At 40.7% G+C, this 27,263-nt stretch overlaps 1 protein-coding gene across 1 annotated transcript in view; it reads right to left on the bottom strand.

Annotated features, from left to right (window-relative positions):
• Positions 1 to 3,987: 3,987 nt before the first annotated feature.
• Positions 3,988 to 27,263, bottom strand: part of usta (uronyl 2-sulfotransferase a) — a gene marked incomplete at its 5' end in the record, with an annotated part of 50,090 nt that continues 26,814 nt past the window's right edge. Inside the window, 7 exon segments of the mRNA XM_079215568.1 lie at positions 3,988 to 5,882; positions 6,048 to 6,205; positions 6,340 to 6,437; positions 12,486 to 12,639; positions 12,764 to 12,843; positions 18,752 to 18,907; positions 26,117 to 26,160. Coding sequence (XP_079071694.1) covers positions 5,590 to 5,882; positions 6,048 to 6,205; positions 6,340 to 6,437; positions 12,486 to 12,639; positions 12,764 to 12,843; positions 18,752 to 18,907; positions 26,117 to 26,160 — 983 coding nt within the window. The 3' untranslated portion in view covers positions 3,988 to 5,589.

Below are 27,263 nucleotides of genomic sequence, written 5' to 3' on the forward strand. Positions count from 1 at the left end.
TGGTATTAAAACATACAGATTAAATGTTATTCTAAACACACAATACACAACATATGATGTTCATGATCCAAACAATATATATATATATATATATATATATATATATATATATATATATATATATATATATATATATATATATGTATATTATTTTGATCTCAGGGCATCCAATTTTGGATATTACTATGAAATGACCCTTTGTACATTTTACTTTTACACTCAGTTTGACAGTATCCTCAGTTCCATCTTGTTAAAGAGGCCATTTCTTAGCTTTAACTTTGTTGTGTGTGTGTGTGTGTATGTGTGTGTGTGTGTGTGTGTGTGTGTGTGTGTGTGTGTTAGTGTCCTAGATTTCTCAATGCTTATTCTGTGTATGCAATCTAAGTGCTGAAATGTAATACTACATAACAGGGTTCAAGAGTCAAAATGTAATCTCCTAATGGACCAAAGACAGGAAGGAACTACAACAGTGTGGAGATGTATTCACCTGCTTTTCAATATTGTGGTAAACTACTAGCATGTTTTTGTGTCATATCAAACCAGTGTGGTGCTTTAAGGAAAAATAATAAATCCGGAAAATCAATGGATATCAGTGATGACAAGTGATCACCAAGTGATGAAAGTGCTCAGGCTCAGTATTACATTCTGGACCGTTTTAGAATCAGCAGTTAGATATTTTTCTAAATATTTTCTTTGTCTTATTTCACTCTGGACAAATAAATAAATGCACTAAACCCTTTTAAATGAGTCTGTATGTATCTATGTATCTTTTGAACAAGTTCAACAGTAATAATGAGGAAAACCTTATTTTACAAGTGCTTTTGCACATTAAAAGCTCTCCTTCTTCTCTCCTCTTCCTCCTCCTTCTCCTTCTCCTCTCTCTGTCTGTCAAGGGTTGGTTCAACCTTGTGCTGGAAAACTAGGAAATCTATTTTTGTCATACGAGGAATACAGAGCAGGTCTGGGAACAGCCCACCGACACTAACAGCTTCCTATTTGAGGAGAAGGTCCACACTGCCCCCGCCTCTGCAACACCCAGCACATGAACAAGCTCTCTGTGTTCAACTTTGGAGGAGAACATTCTGCAGCTGCACAACCAGAATACAGTGTAAGTGTGTGCACAGAAAAATGTAAGCTATGTACTTCACTTGAACCTAACAGCCGGGCTGTTTTTGCAGTTATACCTTTGTGAGGACCAAATTAAGCTATAGACTTAGTAGGGACTTCAGAGGGCTGACTGGGAATTAAGACTTTGTTTTAGAGAATGCGTTGTGTCAATGAGGGTCTTCACATGTATAGAATCACAAATATGTGTGTGCAATGAGGGTGGAAGTAAACTGCAACAGCTTCTCTACTGTAATACTGACTAATGGTAAAGTTAGGCATAGGGGCTGTGAACCAAAGACCATTACATACAACTGAGTACACGCAGGAATCCTGAAGTTAAATGGATTGTTCAGGTCTTTTTAAGTGAGCTTGTAAGAGGTAGTGAAGGTCGGCTTGCCCCCAGCAGACAGGAGTTACTACATAGGAGTAAAGCATTGTATTCCTGTGCCGGGACATAGTTATAGTGTATAGTAGGCCAATAAAAAAAGTCAGAGTATAGTTTGCAATAAAGATGTCACAATACAGTATGCCAAAAAATATCATATTATAGTATGTCATAAAAATGTGACGTAAAAATGTTATAAAAACCTCCGACCTTTAACCACCAAAACGTATGTCATAGTGTCACACTCACAAGAATGGGACGGATGGATAGCGGAAAAGAGAAAATGGCCTTACAGTACATACACACATATCCTGTACTTCTTCACTTGTGAGGCCAAATGCCAATGATTTCTATTTTAAATAATAAATAGTCAATCAATTCTGCCTGGAATTATTTAGATTTTTTTAGAGTGAGACTACCATAATACATTTGTTGGTGATGTATTTTACATTATATATCCTACATCGTGTTGCAGGACACAAATTATGGTTGTGACCTGCGCCATGTTGCAGGACACAAGCTGTTCCAACTCCTCCCCTCTAGTAGGCGCTACAGAGCACTGTACGCAAAAAACACCAAACACAGGAACAGCTTCTTTCCACTGGCCGTCGCTCTGATGAACAATTAATCAGACACCTACATCTGGACTACTTTACACTATTTTTGACTACTGTTGTCTTTAATGTCTTTTTTATATTTATCTTCCATCCATCCATCCATTATCAGCCGCTTATCCGGGGTCGGGTCGCGGTGGCAGCAGGTTCAGCAGGCCGACCCAGGCTTCTCTCTCTCCCGCAACACTTTCCAGCTCATTCTGGGGGATCCCGAGGCGTTGAGATATAATCCCTGTAGCTTGTCCTGGGTCTTCCCCGGGGTCTCCTACCAGTTGGACTTGTCTGAAAAAGCTCTAATGGTAGGCGTCCAGGAGGCATCCTGACTAGATGCCCGAACCACCTCAGCTGACTCCTTTCGACACGAAGGAGCAGCGACTCGACACCAAGCTCCCTCCTGATGTCCGAGCTCTTTACCCTATCTCTAAGGCTGAGCCCGGCCACCCTACGGGGGAAGCTCATTTCGGCCGCTTGTATCCGAGACCTCGTTCTTTCAGTCACGACCCAGAGTTCGTGACCATAGGTGAGGGTTGGAACGTAGACATCTTCACCAAGACGCACCGGTACAGCGCCTGTTTTACAGCTGCAGCCGCACTGATCTACCTTACCCTCACTCGTGAAAGAGACCCCGAGATACTTGAACTCCTTCGCTTGGGGTAGGCAGTTTGTCCCCACCTGGAGGGAGCAATCCACCGGTGTCCGGCAGTGCACCATGGCCTCAGATTTGGAGGTGCTAACTCTCATCCCTGCCGCTTCACACTCGGCTGCAAAACGCCCCAGTGAATGCTGGAGGTCACGGTCCGAGAAGGCAAACAGGACCACATCATCCGCGAACAGCAGAAATGTGATCCCGAGACCCTTCTTCAGCTTGACGGCTTCCCTCACCACCGGGTTCTCGGGTTGCCGCCAGGACAGGCACCGATGACCTTCCGACCACAGCTCCTAGCAGCCGCGTCCACAATAGAGGCTTTGAACATGGTCCACTCAGATTCCATGTCCCCAGCATCCCTCGGGATGTGTAAGAAGCTCTTCCGGAGATGGGAGTTGAAGAACTCCCGGACAGGATCCTCTGCCAGACGTTCCCAGTTCACCCTCACCACACGTTTGGGCTTTGGGGATATTTATCGTACATTGTACATTGTATATTGTGTATGTAAGAGCAAAGTGTATCCGGGGGCAAATTCCATGTGTGTGTAAACACACTGGACCAAGATCAACTGCAATTAAAGTAGGAAGACAGATGGAAGTGGATAAAAGAGCATGCAAGTTTTTCTCCGTTCCAATATCCTAACCGCTTATCCTATTCAGGGTTGCGGTGCGCCAGTGCTGATCCCAGCTGGGTTCACCCTGGACAGGTCGCCAGTTTATCGCAGACCACATGTAGAGACAGAGAACCATTCATGCTCACATTCACACCTACGGGCAAGTTAGAGTCAAATTAATCTAAGCTGCATGTTTTTGAACTGTTGGAGAAAGCCGGAGAATCCGGAGAGATCTCGCGCTGCCACGACTGCTCAGACCTGGAATCGAACCTCTTGCTGTGAGGCGACAGTGCTTGCCACTACACCACCGTGCAGAAAACCACACACAATACCTGCAAACATACAAGTAATACTTATTTTTTTATATCAGAGGAGAGACCGTGTTGTCCTGGGGGCAACAGGGAAGTTCATTTCACAACTGGGAAGCCAGAAGGAAGAAGAGTCAAAGTTGGGTGCAGTGATGGAATGGCTTCTGCAGGGAAGAGAGAGCAAAATTATGGACCATAGCATGGAGGCTGCTCTGATTGTAGCTGCTGATCAATCTGACGGATGAAGAGACCACCACAAACTTCTTCATATGCATTTTACACACAACAAATACAAGTAAAACAGAGACAATAGCTGCAATAGTTAGAGGACATTTATTCTGAAGACTTTAAAATGGTGGGCTGCATTAGTTGTTGTTAATAAGTTTCAGCTGTTGATATAAAACCCATTGTAGACAACCTTAAAATACCAAGAATAGTTTCAAAGCCGCCAGAAACCAAAATACAAATGATCAAGTTATTAAACATCTTTTTTTCCTTCCTGAGAATGTTATCTGGAATGCAAACGAATACAAAATAATAAATTAAACTGTCAAAATATGAAACACTGAACACAAACCAGGACAATTAAAAAGGTACAGACAATTGATATTAGGATGGTAGAATGTACTACGAAGGTGACAATCACATATTAGCTTATGGTTATTATTCTCTCATGATTTGTACATGACAAAACAAGCACTCCGAAAAGCTGCTGGATATTTGGAAATTTGTGTTAGCTGAGAATGATAACACTTCACACGATTTCATGATATTTTGAATGGGAAAACACACCCTTAAACAGAAACATAATCCTGTTTGACATGAGCATTAGTATCCAGTTTTGTGACCACATCCCTCATTTTGCGTCAGAATTTCATAAAAAGTCACCTCAGAAAAAAAAGCAGTATATTCATACAGTTTTGGAATGTATTAGCAGTAGAAACACTCGTATTTGGCAAGCTCAATCTTTTAGACTTTGGATAAAACAAACTATGCTCCATAAATTAATTTTAGTGTTTGACTCTCAACAGATGACCTGCCTCAAATAATAAATCCATGCTAACTTACACTACTGGTTTGGTCAAACTCAATCATTCATGCACACAAAGTTGGAATTCTTTGAATTCATAATTGAGTGCCTACTGTCTAACCCTCATTTATACCTAGCAATATCTTACAAATTAAACAAAATGTTATAAACCAATACTATCACAACTGACTTGCTTATGTCACAACTCCACCAACTGTGCACCAAGATGTATTGTCAGTTACTGGAACTCTTAGTGGGGTTTGGCATTTGGAACAGTCATAGACAGCTAATATACAAAAAGGGTTTTGGTACTTTTTATTTGTGGATACCATTTTCCATTCCAGCTGTGACGACATCATCCCTTTCATAAAGTATGAACCTCTATCTTGTGCTAAGTCCTCTCCTACAGTAAACGCCCCAGCGATCAACATTTAGAATATTTCCCAACACATTTAACCATCCACATCTTGCACTAATCTCTCCTGGAGATTACATCAATGATGTTTCTTTGTTATATTTTACATTAACAAATCCAAACACAAGCTCAAATTAAAACAAAACTTGAGTCAAGAAAATTGAGCTAAACAGTATTTCCCACTGTCCTTGGTCACGTTTTTAAATAAAGCATTTTGTCCTTCCAATTACTCAACTCTATAGTCCACAGTGCTGAGCCTGTCGTGATAGGAGTCTATTGAAGATGGAAAACAGAGCCCGTAAAAACACGAGCTTCAGTATCCACACACCCCTAAACAAACCTCACTTTTGTAGGAATGCTGAAAGTTGGGGAACACTCCCCTTTGCCCTCAGGCTGCCTCCAGCTATCTCTAGCCAATTCAAGCACATCAGCTGTTTTTTTTTGCTACGTCCACTGTTCATCAAACAGCCCTTAGGAATGGACCAGCCAGCTGTTAGCATCCTCCAGGTCTGCGTCCAGCTCATCATCTTCATCCAAAGGCTCTGGGGTTCGGAGGGCCAGCTCCCGTAGGAAAGCCGGTGAGTGGGCGGGGGGTTGGGAGACAGACTTGAGCCCAATTTTCTTCTTCGTGAGGTGGAACTGGTCTCGGATGAAGTTGTAGAACTCATACTCGTAGCGCATGCGGTGGTACAGCACCTGCAGGGCCTCCAGAGTGGGCGTATGTTTACGTACGGTGCCCGTCATGTTCCCCATCTTCTTATAGTCTTCAGAAAGAAGATAAATAAAACAAAGACTAAGAAGAACTCAAACAATCAGACTGCTATATTCATAATTTTTACATAAAATATGCCAAACTTCAATTTCTGAATGGTAACATCAATTGCAAATGTTATACCTTCAACATGAAACAACATGTAATAAGCACCTACCAGGGCTCTTGTAGATGTTGAGTACTCCAGTGAAGTAATGAGGTAAGAGCCGCTCCAACAGAAGCAGAACATCCTCCAGCTCCTCCAGGATACCCACAAGGAGGTAGTTTTCCAGCACATTCTGTTTGGCCCTCTCCAGAGCCCAAACTCCAGGCTCCCTGGTGGAGAAAGAAGAAACATTAACAGTAAGAGACTGGAAAACAACAATATCAACAGAGCAGGTATACATGACACGTTTAATAATGTCTAAAACATGAAAATGCTTTGCGAGGAAACTTGAGAGTGTAGATACCTGCATTGAGGATGCTGTCCACAGAAGTAGGGAATGATGTAGAAAACTCTGGGGTTGGAGCACTCTGGGTAATTCTCTAGAATGCACACATTGATATCCTGAAAGCAGACAAACGCATAACAATTTTATTAATTTGACAGTACTCATTCATTTATAGCACACTGCTCCTTAATTAAGGATGGGTTAAATGCAGATAATAATTTCCCCAAGGAAATTAGATGAAGCTCACTCAGAAGTGTAATTATTTATTTCCGCCACTAGAGGAAGCCATTCACCAGCACCACTGTGAACTCCCTGCTGGTCATCAGCTGAGAAGTGCTATGCAAACCACATCCTGAGCACAAGGATAAGCTCTGCCCCTTCACCTCAGCTGCTCTCAGAGGCATCGCAGAAGAAAACGTATAGGTGTGCATGGATTTATGCTCACCTTAAAAACTCATGATTGCAAAAGATAGATAAAGATCTTTACCATTACGTAGTTCCAGAAACCAGATAGAAACGACGACTTGACATTATGCAGTGACAAAACTGTGGTGAACTTTCATGTCATATAAGAATTAAGTGATTATATCAGAGCTGTGAACTTTAAAACATCCATTGTCTAAATGTGGTGCTATTAAACAATGAAAGGCAAAAAAACTAAACAGAGGACAGATTAAAAACACACATGCAGGAGTGACGCTGGCCAGCCATTTAGTGCGGTGGAACTAGCAGTCAAATCCGTGTCAGGTGACGTAAGCCTTATGGATGGCAACAAGTCCCGAGCAACAAAACACTCCACGGAGCATGACTCACACACACACACACAGATACTCAGATGCTCAAAAACACACTTATGGCTACGTGCATGAGGCAAAAGGTGTTATAAAAGATGGGATCTAAAAGTAAACACAAAATTAAACTGTATCATTACGTCAAAGCTTATCTTTAAGATTTAATACTGATAAGTCAGTATTTGTCAAAGCAAGAAGCCAACATGCTGAGTTGGTCAGGACCGCGGGTCGAGACCTTCTAGAGGACGCCGTCTGCTTTTGAGGATGAGATATGAGGGGCCTGCGGATGAACACTAGGAAACAGGTGACTGGGCTGTTAAAACACCTCCCTGACAGGGGTCTAAGCATGGATTCAGGGCAAGAAACACGGTGGGTATGAGCATGTATGAGCTTGGATTGCCAGTTGCAGTTAGCTCAATTTTATTTTTTTGGCTTCCATGTTTATGAGAGCATGAAGATTATGTTCATGCTGTTTTTGCTCTATGAGAAAGTTCACAATGAAAAGGGAGAGACTCATCAAACTTTAACACAAATCTGATAACTATACATCTTGAGTTCTTTCAAGCTTCTAAAGATGTAGCCATAACAGGAACAGTGCGAATGCCAATATACATAAATTGGGATGACATAATTCATGCACTTGGTCAGTAGTTTTTTTCCTTGCAGCTGAACACTGTGGTACAATTGTATCTGATTCAGCACGCGGCTGCAGGGTTTGTTTGGGTTTTATGACTGAGCTGCACTTTGCACCGGGAACAGGACTTTTTGGTGATCAGTGAAGAAAACCACTGGAAAGCTCTTCAAAGAAACCACAGCAAAACCCCAGAAGAGCTTTTAGAAAAGAGATGAGCATTACACTATTGTTAAAGAGTACGGGTCGTGTCCAAACTTGTGATAAGATTGACCCGCTTTTCTTTGATCATAATTTCATAGTTCTAAGAATGACAGTGTGAGTATACCAAGTGTTCATTCAATTATGAATATACTTCCTTGCCATGTTTGTTTCCTGTCAGTGATGAGTGTTACAATTTCTAAAAAAAAACAATAAAAGTCTCTGTGCGAGAAACAATTAAACATGCTGAGATATCAAAAGAAAAGTTTAAGTGGATACATGAAAAATTTGAACTCTAATGCAACACTGTTTAATTTCACACACACACACACACACACACACGCACGCACGCACGCGCGTGCCATGCTAACAATCTATAATCAGCATAAATACAGCACACCCCAAAAAAGCATTATGAGCCAAACTGTGAACAAAAAAGTGATAAAAAGCAAGAGAGAGCTGGACACAACGAAACAGTGAAAGGCTAACAGGAAGTGACACGTGTGACGCCGTTACCTAAAACACACTGCTCATAGCCAGGAAGTCCCTCCTCCGCTTTACTCCGACACTTGATACAGACCCTTATGCCTAAGCATTTAGGGGACCTCTGGGAATCCAGCCATAACTCATTCATATACAACTACGCACAATCAAATACGCACACACACACACAGCAGTCAGACAATGCACACTCTATTTAGAGGACCTATTAGTATTTCGAAGAGAGCTCCTGTGTGCACACTCAGGCACATTGTTCCTATTCTCACCGTGGATTAAGCCAACTGAGCAGTCAAAGAAAACTGTAGCAAAATAGGCCCTAATCTCTACAACGGCCGTTTCCCTGAATGGAATGTATGCATGTATTAAACCAGGAGTAATTGATGATGCAAACCTTTCCCATGGGAGAGTTTGGCTGAGCATTCATTTCGGGAGCATGGGAGTGGTACACTGAGGTCAAATCACATTTAAAACCTGCAATAACTGATTTAATTTGTTTGAACTCTTTGGCAGACAACACAGAAACGTAAATTGTCATTCATGGAAAACAATACAAAAAGGGCATGGAGATACTTAAAAAAAAAGAAAATCTCATGCGTGAGTAAACAACAGCACTAAAATTCATGTGGCGGTTGCACCTTTGGCAATCGGACCTGTGACAGGTACACCACCCCGCCGCTTTTATTGTCAAGGCATGCCAGGGCATGACTGATGCCAGCAGTAAAGCCTCTTTCTTATTGGTTTGAGAGTATACGTGTCATTTTAAATGTTGGGTCACATGAGGGCAGATCATTCACTCATTGGGAAATCATCTGCTCCGTGGGAATCTCACTGGATCAGACCAGTATTTTTGAGGTGTGAGAACTCACCATTTGACATGCATTTGCATGTATTCTCACGTGTGTGAACAGAAGTGTACACACACACACACACACACACACACACACACACACACACACACACACACACACACACACACACACACACACACACACTGTACCTTGTGGTAGGGCAAAACCTGATCACTCTCAACTGCTCCCTCTGTATTTATTCTTTTTGTATGCATAAAATACAGTTAGTACAGTTACAAAAATAACCTGACCGAGACATCTTTTTAAAACCTACTTAATTTCAAATAAAAGCTCTTAAATCTCAAGTGACAGTCCATGCATGTGCACACTGCGTTCAAGTGTCCAGAGCATGCCTTTAGTGTATGTGTGCGTAAAAAGGGGTGTGGAGGACTGACGGAAAATCCAAGCCGACCACAGGAATGTCTCAGTGACACGTGCATCAGGTTCCCTCGGCCCTGACAGTATTATTTTATTGACACCTCTCATATACACCTAACGCAGGGCAAACAGAGCTAATGCACACCTGGGAGGGGATATATCTGAGACTAGTCCCAACTCCAAGTGTTGACATAGCGGGGCACTCGCGCTGATATACACAGATATTTCAAATGTTATACTTACGAGGACATTCATCTTCCGGCCTCAAATCTGGACATCTCTACACAACTTAATGCTTTTATACTGAGCCTTATTTTGGAACAACATTGAATGAAATAACTTCATGTAATGTGACATTGTTGCCCCAAAATCCAAATGTGGACAACTGCTTCCTGCACATAAGCTCACAGAGGCTGAATGCCTCTGTGAGTCTCTTAACTTTCCACTTGGCTATAACTTAATCTTTAACCGTCAATCTAATCTTAGTTTTACCTAAAACATTAAATATCTTTCCGCTATTGCTCATTTGCGTTGTCTGTCTGTGACAATAAAGGTTGAGTCCTAATATTTTAGGGAGGTTCATCACATTTTGCAGACAACAAGATGACATACATATCCTGTACATATCCTAGTTTATATATATGGTTTTGCACATAACTACAAGCTGTTAGGTAAGCTAAGTTGTTGTGGCTATCAGACACACTCAGTACCAATAAACAATACAAACAGCAGTATTGTAAAGCAGTAAGAAAGACACTTCTATGTCAATACAGTAAACGATAGCTATGCAGTTGGTATGCAACAAAATCTCAGTTAAAGTTAAATACGTGATGGGGAGGACAAAAGTTACAATAAAACATCACATACCGTATTCTAACTACCTAATCTAATAAATGAGCACCAAGAAATGTCACTACTTTGGAAAAACTTACATAATAACTCATGTTATGGACTCTTGGCACTCATAAATAATAAATATAGGAGTGTAAATAAACACACACACACACACACACACACACACACACACACACACACACACAGGTAAGCCAGTATGCAGCACCACAGCTCCCCCACCTCTATAACTGTAGCAAGGGGCCCCCGTGGTCTGCATACTTTAATAACTCAACTCACATGTTCTCGCCAGGGAAAGCAATGCAATACTTAATTACACTCAGTCAGACTCAAGCCAGAATGACATTCAGTCCTCCTGTTTTCCTCTCTATGGCCTTTTGAGCTCTCAGCGTCCATACACTGTAGGGTAAGTGACAAGGAGTGTTTGTTCCTGGATATTAATTCACTATGAAAGTATTGATATAATCATTGTTTTGACCTGCCAACAATATTTTTCTATTTTTACTTAACCCGCTCTCCAAGTCCCAAATGTGTTTGTTGTATTCTAGGGGACTTCCAACATCATGTTAGACCCATCACTTCACTGCTAACTGTACTGTATGTCCTGAAGGCAAACTGCGTTTTAGTCGCTCCTCCACAGCGTTAAACTCGTACAGAGATTTTTTTTTTAAAGAATGGCAACTTGAAAATTTAAAGTAAGGCTCTCAAATAGAAGATGTAATGCTTTTAGGAGGAGCTACAGGGGTAAACAACTCTGCAAAGCAGACACATGTTACCAAGTTTGTGATGTGGTTGTACTGAATCAGGTCTCTAATTGGAATCATAATCAGAGTTAAATATTGGGTTTAGCATCAAGCTGCCGTGGCTTTACAATTTGCCTTCCTGCCTCCAGCAACACCATGTGTAAAACATCTTCAAAGAGAGCAGGGGGTGGTTTTCATATTTTTCTGCATTGAAGAAGAAATGTTCTGTTACTTATAGTTGACCAACAAACAAAAAATGAACTTGGTGGACACAGGATATTCTATGTGTCTGTTATTTAAGGAGTGAATTAAAGCAGAAATCACTGGTGATTAAAACAAATATTTTGTGGAAGATTACAAAGCATGTTTATATACCAGAGTACAACAGTCAGTATCATTACTGTCTACCCTGTACACTGTCTTTAAACACTCTTTGGCTTATGTGCCTCCATAATTAGCGTACATAAAGCTCATACCAGAATAATAAATGAGTACACAACATTTCACTTCATGTCTCAACTGAGCTTCAGGTTATGAGACCAGCTGGTCTGGAATCAAAACAGATACAGGGTTAAAACACTGTTATTTGCAAACTACTGACTCATAAAGTAACTGTGCAGCTCTTTCAAATACTGCAAACGCAGTATTTCAGACCATAAATAGCCGAGACATTGATTTAGCTAGTGTCCATATAAATAGGCCTGAGGGCACTGGGACCAAGATTAGAGGCAGATAGAAGGGAAGAAGGCTGAAAGATTCAGCATTTTTTTGACTCTCAAAACATTATTATGAGAAAAGGTTTCTTCATGAGGTAGAGGTTCTCTAAAGCGTGATTAAATACAAGCGCTGTATACTGTTTTGGCTCCTTTATAGGATCTAGAGATTTTGGATTTTGGGGAGGATTTTTTTTAGAGAGGGACCTTGTCATTATTCCTCATCACCAATCTGACACGAGGATGCACTTCTTATAAATAGAAGTAGAAGTAGTTCTCCTAAATGAAAAGTGGTACACCTTACATTTACATGTCAAAGCAGTTCACAGGGTCATATCAACAGAACCGTATAGCACATTTTGATTCCTAGACCATTACAAAGTTCAAGACAGTGCAAGTTAAAAAATGTGTATTGTATCAATGCATCAGTTTCTCATGGGAAAATAGCTTTGTTTTTCAAGCCATAAACCATAACTAAATGCTGCTTAAAAGCAAAGGTCTCTCACCAGGTATCTCTCATCATCTTTCATTCCTGGAGTGCGGATGAGGTGGTTCTGCTCACCCCTCCAGTCACCAAAGCGACGGAAGAAGTAGTTGGAGAGGAACCTGTTGATGGGGTCCCGGATTATGTTTATGTAGACCGGCTGCTCTATCCTGAACCTTACAAAGACAAATACAAATGTAAATAAAAAGTTAAGACCTGGACAGAATTGGAACATACATTAGAGGAGTTGTTTCAAATTGCTGTTGTTAAGCATCGTTGTACCTTGGTGCACTACTGTACCTGGTAAAGTTCAGGAAGTGAACATGCCGTGTATAGAGGAATGGCTGAGGGATATTACTGATGTTCTTCATGAGATCCACCTGAAAAATAAACATAAAGACCAAAACACACAGTTGATTTGACATGTCTTGAAGAATTAACTGCATAAGATACAAATTAAAGAGTAAACATGTGGAACTAGACCAGTGACAGTAATTTTGACATTAAAAAAGCAAACATAAGCACTAAGAAAGTTCCCCTGAAAAAGCTCCGAACCCTGCATCTTCACACACAGCTAGCATACGGTACTTCTCTGAGAGTTAGTAATGTCATGTCGATTGTTTCTCCTTTAGCTCGACAATTTAGAAATACTTTTTCCACCCTACTGTGGTGCTTGTCCCAGCAAACTCCACTATGGTAGGAGTTTGCTATGGTATGGGGAATGTGGAGACAGCCATGTGCCACTTCCACCTCCGTGGCACATGTTGTGGCCAGGCGCTTCATTTCTCCTGCCAGTAATCAATGCAATGGTCAACAATTTTACTAACAACTGTACTCCATATTGCAGGCCCTCTGACTAACAAGCAACAGCAAGGACATAAAGATCCCTCACTGTTTCCCCACCAGAAAACACAAGCGATTGTGCTAATTGGAATAGACAACCGAGCTGGAGTTGCTGCTAATGTGAATTAAAACCGGATATCCACAGTGGTGGGTGTGTGCCTTGTCCCTGCAGCACTTGTGTAGAATGACCCATCAGTTTTAAGGGGATGAGTAAAAATAGTCCTCTTCATGAGTAGTTGAAAAGTGGAAGTTTGAAAGGATTAACACAAAGGAATAATGAATGACTAAACACTGCACATGGGGCATTCAATGAGTCCCTCTGCTACCCAGAGAGCAACACGGCCAAAGACAGCACCAAACTGGTGACTGGGAAATAGTGCAAAGAAGGCATACACATGAAGAAAACTCCACATTGATCCAGATGTGTGTGCTTTAAAAAAATAGAAAACACATCAGGATTCTGGGATTCCCTTCGCCTGAAGAACCAAAAGGGTTCTAAAAGGGTTCTTTAGGCTAAAACTGGTTTTGTTTCTTATGGATATGCTTACATGCACACACTGGATGCAGACATGTGAGTGTGGGAGGTCACGGACTGGGGACATCTGGCTTGATGCAGAAGACATGGGAAGCTGGATGAATATGAACATAGCAAGGGACCAGTCAATACAACCATAATACATCCAATTGTTTGTGACAGCCTGATGCAGTCGATGTGAAAGCCACAGTCCATGATTTTGATCTTTGATACAATAGAGTAGCAGGGTTGGGAGTTCAGTATTTCCCCATTTCGAGAGAGAGCAGACCATAGAAGTGCCTGTTGGAAGACAGTTGTGCTCTCTGTAAGGAAACACAGAGCTTACAACACCCTCACTGATCCATCAGATCAAGCTGTGGCAGCAGAAAAGGACAACATCCAGACAGACTTTGTACCACTTGTGCACTGTAAGGGATTTCTAGGTTCAATTCTGTGATTGGTGCTTCCCGGCTTCCAGGGGAGATTAAAGAGAGCAGCAGAAGAGCCAAAACACCATCAACAAAGCATTCCTTGGAAACAGAATCTACAAGCACCCATAGAGAGAACACGTTGGTTGTTTCATACGAGACTGGGAGAGTAGATGCAAACTTAATGAGAGACAAAGAAGAATTGATTGATCTCAGACAAATTCTGATTTTGGAAAAGTTGCTCTTCATTATACCAAACGACAGGCTTGAAGCACACTGTCAATTGGAGAAAGTCTTTCTTTATCTTTTTCAAAAGGAATGACCCTTGATGTGAGGAGCAAATCATAAAAAATAAATAAAATATGAATGCACCACTTCAAAATACTGTCGTGCTACTAAAAAAAATATTTGTTTACATGTTTGTTTTTGGCAAGAAACCTGAATAAATAGAGTTGTTTGAAGGAGACGTTTTCACGGCAATATAAATTGATATCAGCGAGGGATTTATGATCTGGTTAATTTCTGGACACTTGCTCAAAGCATCTTATAATACATATTTAAAACTACTAAGAATGTAAAAAAAACTACTTTTATTTTCTAAATATTTTAATGGTGTTTTTTTGGACGGTGGTGAAAAATAACATTATTGCTCCTTGTTTATCAGCTGCTGTAACAAAACAAAAATAACAAAAAGGATCTCTATCAGCCAATCGGTATTGATGGCAAAAAATCCAACATGATTTGGGCGTCTCTGAAATATGCATTTGCTCCTCCACAATTAATGTGATCGTATAACGTGTTGAAGTTATACATGAACATTCACAAAAGGTGCAAGCGTAACAGGTAAAAATGTCTTTGACCTGAGAGGGTTGATTGAATCACTTTTTATATAAATATATTTGAAGCAAAGTGCATTGATCAGCTGAGGGACTGAATGTCCTGTTTGAATGTCCTGCTGTCATAAACTATGTATGGGCCCCTGGTACGTCACGGCAAGACTATTTGGACAGCACCAGTAATATGTATACTTGTTTATGTACACAGAGAAGTTAATCTGAGAGCTCAGTCAGATTTGGGTTCAACACCCTCCTTCTCATATAAACTCAGTACATTTCCACTCACTCTGCTTCCACTTTCTGTGGACCTGCTATAAAATGTAAAAAAAAAAAAAAACGTCCATTAGCTTGAGAAATGAATTTGCCACTACATGCTCTGTCTCTATCAATCATTTCAATTCAACATAAAAAAGTGTATTATCCACATACTGCCCCCTCAGCTGTTAGTCCAGACCAATTAGCCCAGAGCTAACCCCTGACGTCCCCTCCCCCACACCCAGGTTAATGTGCATACCCTGAACACATTTGGCACATTTGCTGAGTGTGTGTGTGTGTGTGTGTGTGTGTGTGTGTGTGTGTGTGTGTGTGTGTGTGTGTGTGTGTGTGTGTGTGTGGGTTTTCTGACCCACCCCTGTGGTCTGTCTGGCCAGACCCCCTCTCTTTTACCAGGGAGAGCTGCAGGGAGACAGAGGGAAAGTGGAGGACAGTCTGAGATTCCTGGCATACCTGCAGCCCTCCTCCTTCCTGAGCCCCCATGGAACCCTCACTGGGCTCATCAGGGGAAACGGAGGAAGAGCCAAAAACCACAGAAAGCTACACTGATCTGCAGCTAACTAAATTAAATGTGTCTCTGTGTAAGCCTAGATAATCAACACCTGTGTACGAGTCTAATATGGAGGCCAGAAATTAGAGAAAGTTCTTCCAGGAAGATCGCTCCAGACATTACCGCAACTGCTCTTACAAAGTTGATGTATCTGCTTGAAAAGTTGTTATACAGTACACAGAATAAATAGCTTCAATAAAGTAAAATAAAATAAAGGTTTATTTGCAAAAAAAGGCTTGAAATTGGTTTATCCATTTGTTTTATTCAATTCTCTGCCTGTGACCAACGGCTTGAAACTATTGCTTCGAGTGTAGCGGGTGAGATGCTATTAGAGAATAACTGTTTACAATCTTTGTTTGTACTGGGGCCAGTCACTTTTCTGTGTTTGCGTATCTGTGGCTGTGTGATGCAGATACACAAGGCTCACGGCTGTAGAGTACCATGTCTGCTGGTTAATGTTGTTGGTAAGAGGGAGGAAACAGGATCCCACATGAACGCAAACCCACTTACAGTAGAGATGCTGTCTTTCTGTTTCTGGAGAATTTTGAGGTGGAAATCCCCACCGCCCCAGGAAATGTCTTAAACCTCTCTCTCTCTCGCCCTCAGCCTGTTGCCCCTGTACTGAAAGGGACAGATGGGTCACTATACGTCACAAATCTGCAGAGTCCCAGACGAATAAGTACTTTTTGGCAATACACACACAAGGCATCAACCCCGGGCAAACCTATTAGTGGACTACTGGGAGAGCCAGAAGGAAAAAGGTCCAAAAGCAGCAGTCTGGAGCCAGAACCACAACTGATGAGACCAGCTTCTCTAAACTTAAGCGACACGCGTCTGGATCTGCATCAACACACACAGAGATACACAAAGATGGAGCTACACACACACACACACACACACACACACACACACACACACACACACACACACACCCTTAGTTCCTGAGACATTAGTTTTTCCCCACATCAGGTGACACAGGCGTACACTCTTAAACAGACCCCCCTTGCACAGACACTGGAATGCACAAACTCTTTCTGAGAAGCATCGCTTGGAATCATTCACAGAGACGTTTTATGACCTGAGAATTAATGAGTCTAATGGTGTTCTGCCACTGTGTGCAGGCAGCGTTTCAGGGTTTGATGAATGGATAAACAAGTAGCTGTTTTAATATTGACTTAACATTAACATCAAATCGGTCAGTAATGGTGAGACATATTTAGCATCTGCTGACCATGCAAAAGTGGTTAGCACTAGGTTATCCCTAAAGGATTCTGTCAATAACGTCATATGAGGATATGAGTCATCTCTGGAATACTCCCACACAAACACGCAGTTCAGTCACTTTCTAACCCAGATGACAAAAAGAGGCATTGTGTCAGTGGGAAATGCCATTAGCAGAAGTGCATATGAAAAAGCTTGGCCCTTGCACTGGTTCCTATGGAAATATAATATTTCTGCCTTCACTATTACTGAAAAACATTGACCTCAATCAGTAAATTACTTTCTCACAGAGAATGTGAAAAAAAGTCAGGGCAATCTCTAGAGCATGCTGGTATAATTTCGGGAGAGGAAAGTAACTAAGTACATTTGCCCAAGTACTGTATTTCAGTACAATTTAAGCAGTGGCGGGCCGTGCATTTCCTACCTAGGCCTGCTGTCTGATATCGTATACATAAATACGTGGGATGTTGTTCGGCGGAGGTTAGTGTTCTGAAATACAACAACTTAATACACTAATAGAAAAACAGGATGTACAGTATTTGCATTGTGTGGATAGTACTGTACTTCTATCTGTGTCAAGATTTTCCTAGGATTTCACTTTTATCTGTAGATTTATTTAAGGTCTGGATGCTCCCTCCACAACTGGATTGTTGTTTAATTCAACTTCAGTGCATCTGTTACTCTCACAGTAAACTTAATTTAAATAATCTGGTCAAGGCCGAGTCTGCCAAAATCAGGGTTTTTTTTTGGAACTACAGTTTGGAGTCATGTTCACATCAGTAAACAGTCCCCAGTAAATTAGATTGTAGTCGGTAAATCTTTCATTTTCATTATTTATTTGTATATTTAATGAAAACAAAGATTAGTGGATAAGGTCTTAAGAAAAAGGTTAGGTGTGCACAAATAATATCAGTGCCATTTAGATATGCTTTATGAACATTAGCATTTGCGTTGGCTTTTAAACGGAAGTAGTTTTCCTCTGTAAAGCCAACACTCATGTCCATGATCTATTCCAGGAAGCATGAAACAAATTAAGTTGTTTTCCAAATACAGTAAGTGTTACCAACTATGTGCTGGATATATATATATACGTATATATATACGTATATATATATATATATATATATATATATATATATATATATATATATATATATATACGTATATATATATATATATATATTTATATATATATATATATATATATATAATCTATATTAGATTTGACAACAGCAGCTTAGATTTGACAACAGCAGCTTCTTTGAATCCGGTCGCTCAAATTAAAGTTAAAGGATTCAGACCCCCCTGAATATTTATATAACAATGATGAATGCATAAAGTAGCGGTACAGAAGTGGGATCAGAAAACCATCGGGGCAAAGACGATAAAAAAAGTATTTCCATGATGTAAGCAGCAATGATAACGATTATTGAGCATATGACGATGTCACAAATTTGACTCCTATTTTCTTGTGTATGTTATTAACTGGAAGTTTAACAATTCATCATGTCAACCACCCAATGGATGAATGACGACATATCATGACACCTCTGACCCTGTACCTTCGCTTTGATTAAATCTTTAAATCCATCCCCTACTGCAACATCCTCTCCCTTATGTTACCTGTTCATGTTTTGTGAGGCGTGTTTTATTGTGGATATCAGAGGAGACCAGGTTGAATTGATGTTTCTCGGCCAGTAATCTCAGCAAGATGACCACCGTCCGGCTGCCGCACTTCCCCACGCGGTTATAAACCACCTGGCTGGGGAACGGGAGCACCTGCAAACACACACAGAAGAACATAAAGAGAAATAAATAAATATACTGTTTATCGTATGCTACAGAACATATTGAATATATCTATATTGAATGTATCTATATGTTTTAGGACACCAGTGTGTCGAACAAAACTGGCCATAAAAGACAAGTAAAGGAAAAGACACCAAGTGTGAAAAAAGGATGAAATCTAAGGAAATTCATTAAGCTCTGGGTGGAACCTATCTTCTTGCGACCTTTGACCTTCTGTTTCTCACATCTACTCTCCCTGGGGCTGGACTCAATTGACCTTGCAACGTATTCCCTTTCACTTACCAAACACACACAAAGATTGAGTGCAGACATGCATGGTTTCATCTTCTCTCTTCATATGCTTATTCCTCCACTGAACTCAATGAGTCAGATATTCTGCTGACTTCACTGCAAAGCGATACTGACGCAACTCCATAGTGTTATATCACACACACACATACTCACACACATACACACAGTGCACACACCTCATGACTCACCAATTAAACAAGACACTCAGGCGTGATTCAGAGACTGGAAGTGAGTGTGTAAAACGTTGCTTCTCTTGAAAAGCATGCACGTGACAGTAAATCGCTACTTGCCAGAAAGAGGAAGTTGAGGCTGACATGCTTATTGAACATGAGACTCATTTTAGCACAAGGGCAGAAAGAATGCACTAATTTGGCAATTATCCCTAAGGGCCTACAAGGTTTACACAAGTGGCCCCTTAATAATGAAGGATAGCTGAGCGAACGTACCAGTGAGAACAAGAGTGATTGAAAATCAGGAGGAATCAAGGAGAGAATGAGACAGAGGGAGACATGCCACTTAAAAGACATCTGGAGGATTTATTTTCCAGTAAATGTGATAGAGATCTACCACAAAAACAACAGACGCAGATCAGTTCTGTGTTGCCTTGAAAACCTTACTTCCTCATCACTTCAAATAAAGCTTTCCTGTAAATCAGATGGGGGGAAAAATGTGGCTGGGATAAATTCTTGTCAGCATTCCCAGTCTGGAATGGTGATTGTGCATTTCCCAGGGGGAGGGTTCTGGATATCTGACAGACTGTGTGTTTGGACTGACTGAATTAACTAGCTCACTGGCTCATGAAGTGGCTAGATTATGAACAAATTGGCTAGTTTATAATATATATACATATAGTTTTTAATAGTTGGCTAATTACCTGATTCAATCGCTTCGTCCACTCTCCATTGTGACATGAAATTATTATGAATCTTTAGTTAATCTGAGGGCTCTTTAGCTTTGGCGCTGCCGACGGTAGTTTCCACACCATAGAGCTCGGCATGGCCAAACACACGATTGTGCAGTCCCACCTAGGCTTTGTAAAAACAACGAAAGCCTCTTTTAATGTTTGCCAGAGGCAAGAAAGAAGAAAGAGAAAGTAACAACAGGATGAAGAGCAAAGGAGTCAAGGAGAAAGAAAGAGGGTGAATAGATGGAGGAGAAGATGACAGGCTGTTACTATATTGATACCACTAACTGTTTGTTAATCCCATAATCAGAGACCAAACCTGTTTGACACATTTTGAAAATAAGATGTGTGGGTAAATTGGTCCCAGGATGAGTAAGGAAGTACTGGAAAAACTATTCACAAGTAAAATACAAGCTTATACAAGTTTTGTTGACAGGCGTGCTTCAGCTTGTGTCACTTGCTGGAACTTTGTAATAACATACTGTAAAGCAATCTTATATATCAGACATAGTTTTAAAAAGCAAACACTAAAAAGATCAATAGTTACAATTTTCACTCAGAAGAAAATATTTTGAGCAGTTCTCTTATTCAGCAGTCCAACATTCCTTAGTGTTTGCCAAGTAACTGCAGACTTCTCAGTTTATCACAATAATGAAATACATGCAGTGTTTAGCAGGACACCATTCCCTGCTGATGTGATAACAAATGACTGTGTCAGACCTCTAACAGCCTGCTGTTGTATAACACAAGAATAACATCAGGAGATGCCATCAAAAGTCCAAATCTCCTGTCGGCACTGACAGCAGTGAAAGGGCGACCTTTCAGTTTGTGCTATTGTTGTTCCCCCTCCGTGGAGCTATGCTTTCTGATGCACGCTGGGAGAAATGTTCGCAGTGTCTGCCAGTCAGGGATTCTGTCAATAGTCAATCCACGGTGTAAAAAAAAGTATTATGTAACAGCTGTTTTCCGTCATGTCTGATCTGGGCGCTCCTACTCCAGAGAGTCAGACTGCTGTTGTGGTATTTACTGCACTGATGCTCCATGGCGAGCCAATATCAAGCAAACATTGAAGAGATCAGTATAGTCCTTCACCTTTCAATCTCTTCCACTCTGTCTCCTCGTACTTTCTCAGTGTCCTTTCATTTCTAACACGCTGCCCACACACACACACACACACACACACACACACACACACACACACACACACACACACACACACACACACACACAAACCTCCAAACGCTTCACCCTGTTTTGAGACATTTTCAAGTGTGATATTGGTTCAACAAACACACATAAACTATTGTCTCTGCCTCTTGGCCTGACCACCCATTTCTGCAGCGAATGAACAGAAGTCCGCTCCCTGCAATCACATAGCAGCGAGTTTGAGAACATGTACTGGTTTGCCACATGTTAGAAGCACACACACACACACACACACACCCACACACACACACACACACACACACACACACACACACACACACACACACACCTTCTTGCTGCAGTTCCTGGAAACACACACCAGTACGTCACCGCTAACCTGCACTCTGCTGTTTTTAGTTAGTACATTGCTCTCTACTGTCAACTGTTCATCCCACGTGGAGAGCAGCATGTCAAGGTTTCAGTCAGGGCACATGTAAAGATGCTCGGCACTTCCTGTTATTAGTGATCTATCCATTCATCTCCATTCCCACCCGAGTAAAGAGCGAGGGAGTCTCACCGCTCTAAGTAGTTGTGACAGCAGAGTTTCCATTCAAGTATGTTTATGAGAATTAAGATGAATGGATTTTCAATGGTGGAGAGTAAATGGGAAACTTTGACTACATCTCCTTGCGCTCCTTTGCACTTGTGCATACAGAAACTTGACGTCTTTGACAAATGAAGATCGAAATGCTTTTGCTGAATAAACAATAATCTGCCAAGCTTGCAAGAACATTGGTTTGTGCCTGAGAATATTTCTGAGAGCAAACCTCTTTTGTTTTGCCTTCTAGTTTCACTAAATATAGAAAATCAAAATATCATCAAAACTCAAACATACTTGAATCTTGCGGGGCTCTTCAAATACATTTGAGCCTCACTATTGATTTTTCTTTCTTTGTATCAAAAATCATCTCATTGTTTTTTTTAATTATTATTTCAAAGTGCATATACCATGCAATTGCAGCTAATTAAATAATTAAGTACAATACATGATGGTGAATGTGCTTCATGTGATATATAGAAACACATAGTAGAAATGCAGAGAGGGCACATCGACTCCCAACTCTATTCTGAGAGCTGCTTTGGTTTTTCCATACGCTCTCATTTACGTTGAGCTTTCAACTCAATTTCTAATCTTTCCCTTCATTTAGCAGAACCTCTGTGAGCACACGCTGCAATACGACCGCCCTCTGCTGAAATAGAAGATCAATCTCAGCTGCAGCAGGACGTCGACGAAAAGATAATGAGAGATGTGCTTGATGTAGAGCTTGCCACTGACATGATATTAGCATCATCTGTCATGGGAGACGAGATTATGTATATATGGAATCAATCAAAGTTAGCAGCTAAAGTATAATCACAGTCAGCCGTGTCTGTCCCGATGGTAGCTGGATGCAGTTTGTAAAGCTTGCCAACTTCAAAGTCATACCGGAGAGAACAAACAGGGAGAACGAATAGTTTATTGATTTCAAACTTCAGGAACTTGGTGGGACTTCCACAAAAATAGTCCCAATACATTTTTTATAATGTATTATTTATTAACTATACCAACTTAAAATCAGATTTAGTTGAATTGGTTGATAACGTTGCATTTGCATCTTTGCTAAACCTCCTTTACTGCCTTGGTCCTATAGCTGTCAGTCGGCTTTAACAGCTGACGGAGTTTGTGTCCGTAAACATGATCATCGGAACGGAATTGTTTTCTGCTCTGGACAGTTTTAGCGAACATTGTAATAAAAATCCACTTAATTTTGATATATTTTTTTATTGCTTTTAATATTGATTAAAAATTACCATATAATGTTTGCAGTTGATTTAATGATGTAAACTACTACTACTAATAAAGACAGTTATCATCACTGTCAGAGTGGAGATGTATTCTCTGTAGTCTGTAACCTGTGAAACAAACTGTATTGAGTATTTATACAAACGATCATGGCTCCTCAAAGCAGAATAAGAGCGGCTGAAAAGATGGCGACGCAGAACCACTTCCGGTTCAATCGATGAGCGAGGAAACGACAATTTAGAGACTTGGGATGCACCCTCAGATTGGCAACATTAAAAGTACTTTACTAACTCAAAGTGACTAAACAAGGGAAAAGACTTATACAGGGCACAAACACTAGAAAACTACAGCTCAAAGGCACCGCAACATGCGGGAAGACAATACTAATTAAATACACAGGGGAAGGGATGCAACGAGGCACAGGTGGAAACAATGAGGGCGAGGCTTTGTAATCACACAGGGGGAAGGCACACACGGAGGGAGGAGTCTGGAACGAGAACAGGTGAAGGGAATAAACAATCAGGAAACACAGGGAAGACACACACAGGATACACAGGGTGTTACAGATTCAATTATACAGCAGAGATGTCAGGAGTTCCTTCAGCCCTGATTTGTGTCTGCAGGCTCTTCAGGCCATGTAGAGCCCCCAACAAGCTCAAGTCTCTTGTTGGAATTCTCCTCGCTCCTCGACTGAACCAGAAGTCGTTCAGATCCGCAATCTCGAAGGCCGTCTCAAAGCTCTGATTTCTGGTCTGAGCAGAAAAGGATCTAAGAGCCATCTCTGAGGAGCCATGAGCAAGGATACACGAGAGCACCCTTCACAAGTTGTTTAACGCCAGCAGGCGATCGGACTGATCTGATATATCTCAAAATCAAGTTCATCATGAAGTTTACCGTAATATTGGTGTACAGATCACAGATTACATTTAAGTGTATGCCTATCATTCCCAAGTTTTCTATTCTATTTTTTTTTCTGATTCACCATCTAGTCTAACTTATTAAAAGGATTTGTCTTTTCACAAACTGTTAGATATCCCAGATAGCCTAACTTGTTTAATGGATACAATTAAAGTCAGAGTGAGCAGGAGAATAAATCATTTTTACATAATTTATTGCCATTCAGTCACGTGAGGCTGATAATTCATGAGGTCGGGTTTGATATGAGTTACATAACTTTAATTTCTCCTGAAACATTTAGCCTTCATTTATCATTTTAACCGTTCAAAAGAAATGATGAAATCAGAAAATCAATAAATACAGACGCTAATAATTAATAAGAAATATGAACACATTCTGCTGTAGCAATGATTAATACATAAATACTGTATAAATACAGAATGGCTCTTATTCATCGGCAGGTGTTTGTTGAACAGGTAACTGGCTACAGAGAGAACACACTACTGCTCTGTCAGGGATAACTGCCTTTATCAGTATTATTAGTATGCTTGTGTAGACTATATTAGTCTCTACAGCTGTTAAAGCTGATCACAGCTGATCAGCTGCCGCCGTCATCAGAAGCTGACGTACAATGTAACGTAAAGGACGTCTCACTTCCTCGTTTCTTCTGTCTTCACATCTCCAGCATCAGACGCAAGGAAAAGTCGCAAATGAGGGGAATGATGCAATTTAAAAGACATGGGATGCACCTACATCAGTCTCAGGGTATGGTAACCACTATATGAAGCCTGAGAGGAAAAACCTGGGGCAAAAAAAGTCCATAAAACACAAGTTGCTGCTCGTAAAGCTTTTTTTGCGAGCCACCAGTAATAACTGGAGGTGATCCAGATGGCTGTATCAGCAGCTTTATCAACTCAGACTGATACTGAGGACATGATGAATGTCTGCTTAAATTATTAAACATTTAGAAAGGAACATGTTCTAATTCAAAAGATACAAAAGTACATTATAAATTCATCTGTTTCAGTCCCTTCCATTAAAATCACACTTTTCTGTGTCAAAATGAATTCCAGAGCTTCTGTGTTTATATAATCATGTAAATTGCCTCAGGACACAGTCAAGCTGTTACACTCTCAGCTTTATCTTCCATGCAAAATGGTGAAACTATTTGTGATTTATTAGACTTCATTTCCATTACATTTCTACAAGCCCATAACATATTGAAAGCTTGGGCATTGACAGGATTTATAAAGGAAACTGGCACTGTGAGCTTGCTGTAATTGAAACAGAAAAGTTTGTTTCAGATAATAATTTTCGCTGAAAAATAAAACTGGTATCGAGACAATTCCTACAACTTCTCCAGAGCGGTCAGCCACAGTTTGTTTAACGGTTATCTGTATGAAACAAGCGCTGTGGTGGCCTGGTTTGTTTCAGTGGCCAGAACAGACTTTTCAAAGTAAACAGATTACTCACAAACAAAGCCCAGATATGATCTAATGGAACAGCTGCTCACATCAGCCACAAGCTAACCTGTAACCAAACGTTTACATGTTGGATGGTATGCCCAAACCACGAAAACCACGGTCTCTTTGATCAGAGCGGGAGAACAAAATAACGACAAATAGGGGAGCAGAAAAGTGAGAAATGAGGTGATGATTGATTCAAGAAGGAGATAATAAATAAGGGGCAGACAGAGGAAGAAAGAAGTTGGCAGGGAGAGAAAGACGGAGCATGGAGGAGAGATAGTCATGTAGACGTGCAGCTGGATGAATACAAGGCCTCTGTGTCAGCGCTGTGTGTGTGTGTGTGTGTGAGAGAGAGAGAGAGAGAGAGAGAGAGAGAGAGAGATAGAGAGTTCAGAGCACTACTGTAGCACTGAAGCCAGGTCTAGTTGGTATTTAGAGAGAGTTTGCACGCAGACCTTCACACAGACCGAACCCTTATCCTGACTGGACTCAACTGGCCTGGAAACAAAGGGCAGCACATCAGAGAGAGGAGGAGAGGTAGGATAAAAATGTAAGTAAAAAAAAGGGGAAATTGGGATAAAAGAAGGAAAGGGGTGTAACGGGAAATACCATAAAAAATAAAGAAGACTTACTCTTGGAGCAGGAGGTCCGTGGTCATCCAGATATGTGGATTCACCTGCAGAGACAAGTTTACGTGTTAGGATTCTGACATACATCTTGTCACCGCTTTTCCATTTACCGAGACCAGAAGACTCAAATATCATAACTTTGAATGACAACGATAGCTGCAAGAAGCAGGACTTTGAACTAAGGATGCACTTTTTCATTATCAATTAATATTTTTTACAGATCTGATACCAGGGTTTAGTTACTTCCTCATGAAAATAGTTTTTTTATATACTGGTGGCTCTTAAACTCTTTGGACCCTTTGGAAACAAGACAAGAGTTAATATCCAAAACCACTTTTAGTTTTACAGCATTGTTTGGAAATTAGTAACACAAGTCAACTTTAATGCAATTTTATAAGACCATAAATAGCACATTTCTATTTTTTGCAATAAATAATTACATTTTTATGTAAAAAAAGAAAGAAAAAAGATGTTTCTGTTTTTTTGCATCTTGAACAATCTGAGTAAATATTGCTATTTTTTATTGTGCCCACATTAATCAGTCATCAAACTTTAGTTCCCCTCCATATGTTCCCCCTTTCCACACCCGGAGGCTGCACTAAACAGGTGGCACTTCACTTAAAAACCCATGCCCCAATTCAACCAAAACTCTGTCATCATCTGCCACAGCCACCCACAGAAAACAGCATAGCTCTTCTTCATTAAGGCTGAGTTACAACGTCTTTATACAGTATGTCGACCGCTGTGAAGCTATTTTATGTTGAAACAATGGAGCTCATTGAAGGCTCACACTGAGGATATGTGCCTGCTTTTCTGCCCCCTCTCCAAATCCAGGCCCTGACAGCGGCCTTTTCTTTGGTTCATCCAGATCCATAAAGACACATCGCTTCCCTTCACGTTTACAACATTCAGGTGGCTCACACAGGAGAAAGGGAGGATGACAAATTGGAGAGCGTGGGGGAAATGTATGAAGAGAAGAAATATTACATAAGAGAACAATCTCTCCTTGTGTCTGAGAAATGTGATCTAACACACAGATGAAAATAGCAAGAAGTGATGCATGAACACACTGTATAACCAGGCACAGGTTCCCACTTGGCACACACTTGGGTTATGCTATTGTATGCTCGTGCTGGAAATCCTTTGTGAG

Source organism: Taurulus bubalis (assembly GCF_910589615.1).
Source record: "Taurulus bubalis genome assembly, chromosome: 3".
NCBI classification, from domain to species: Eukaryota; Metazoa; Chordata; class Actinopteri; order Perciformes; family Cottidae; genus Taurulus; species Taurulus bubalis.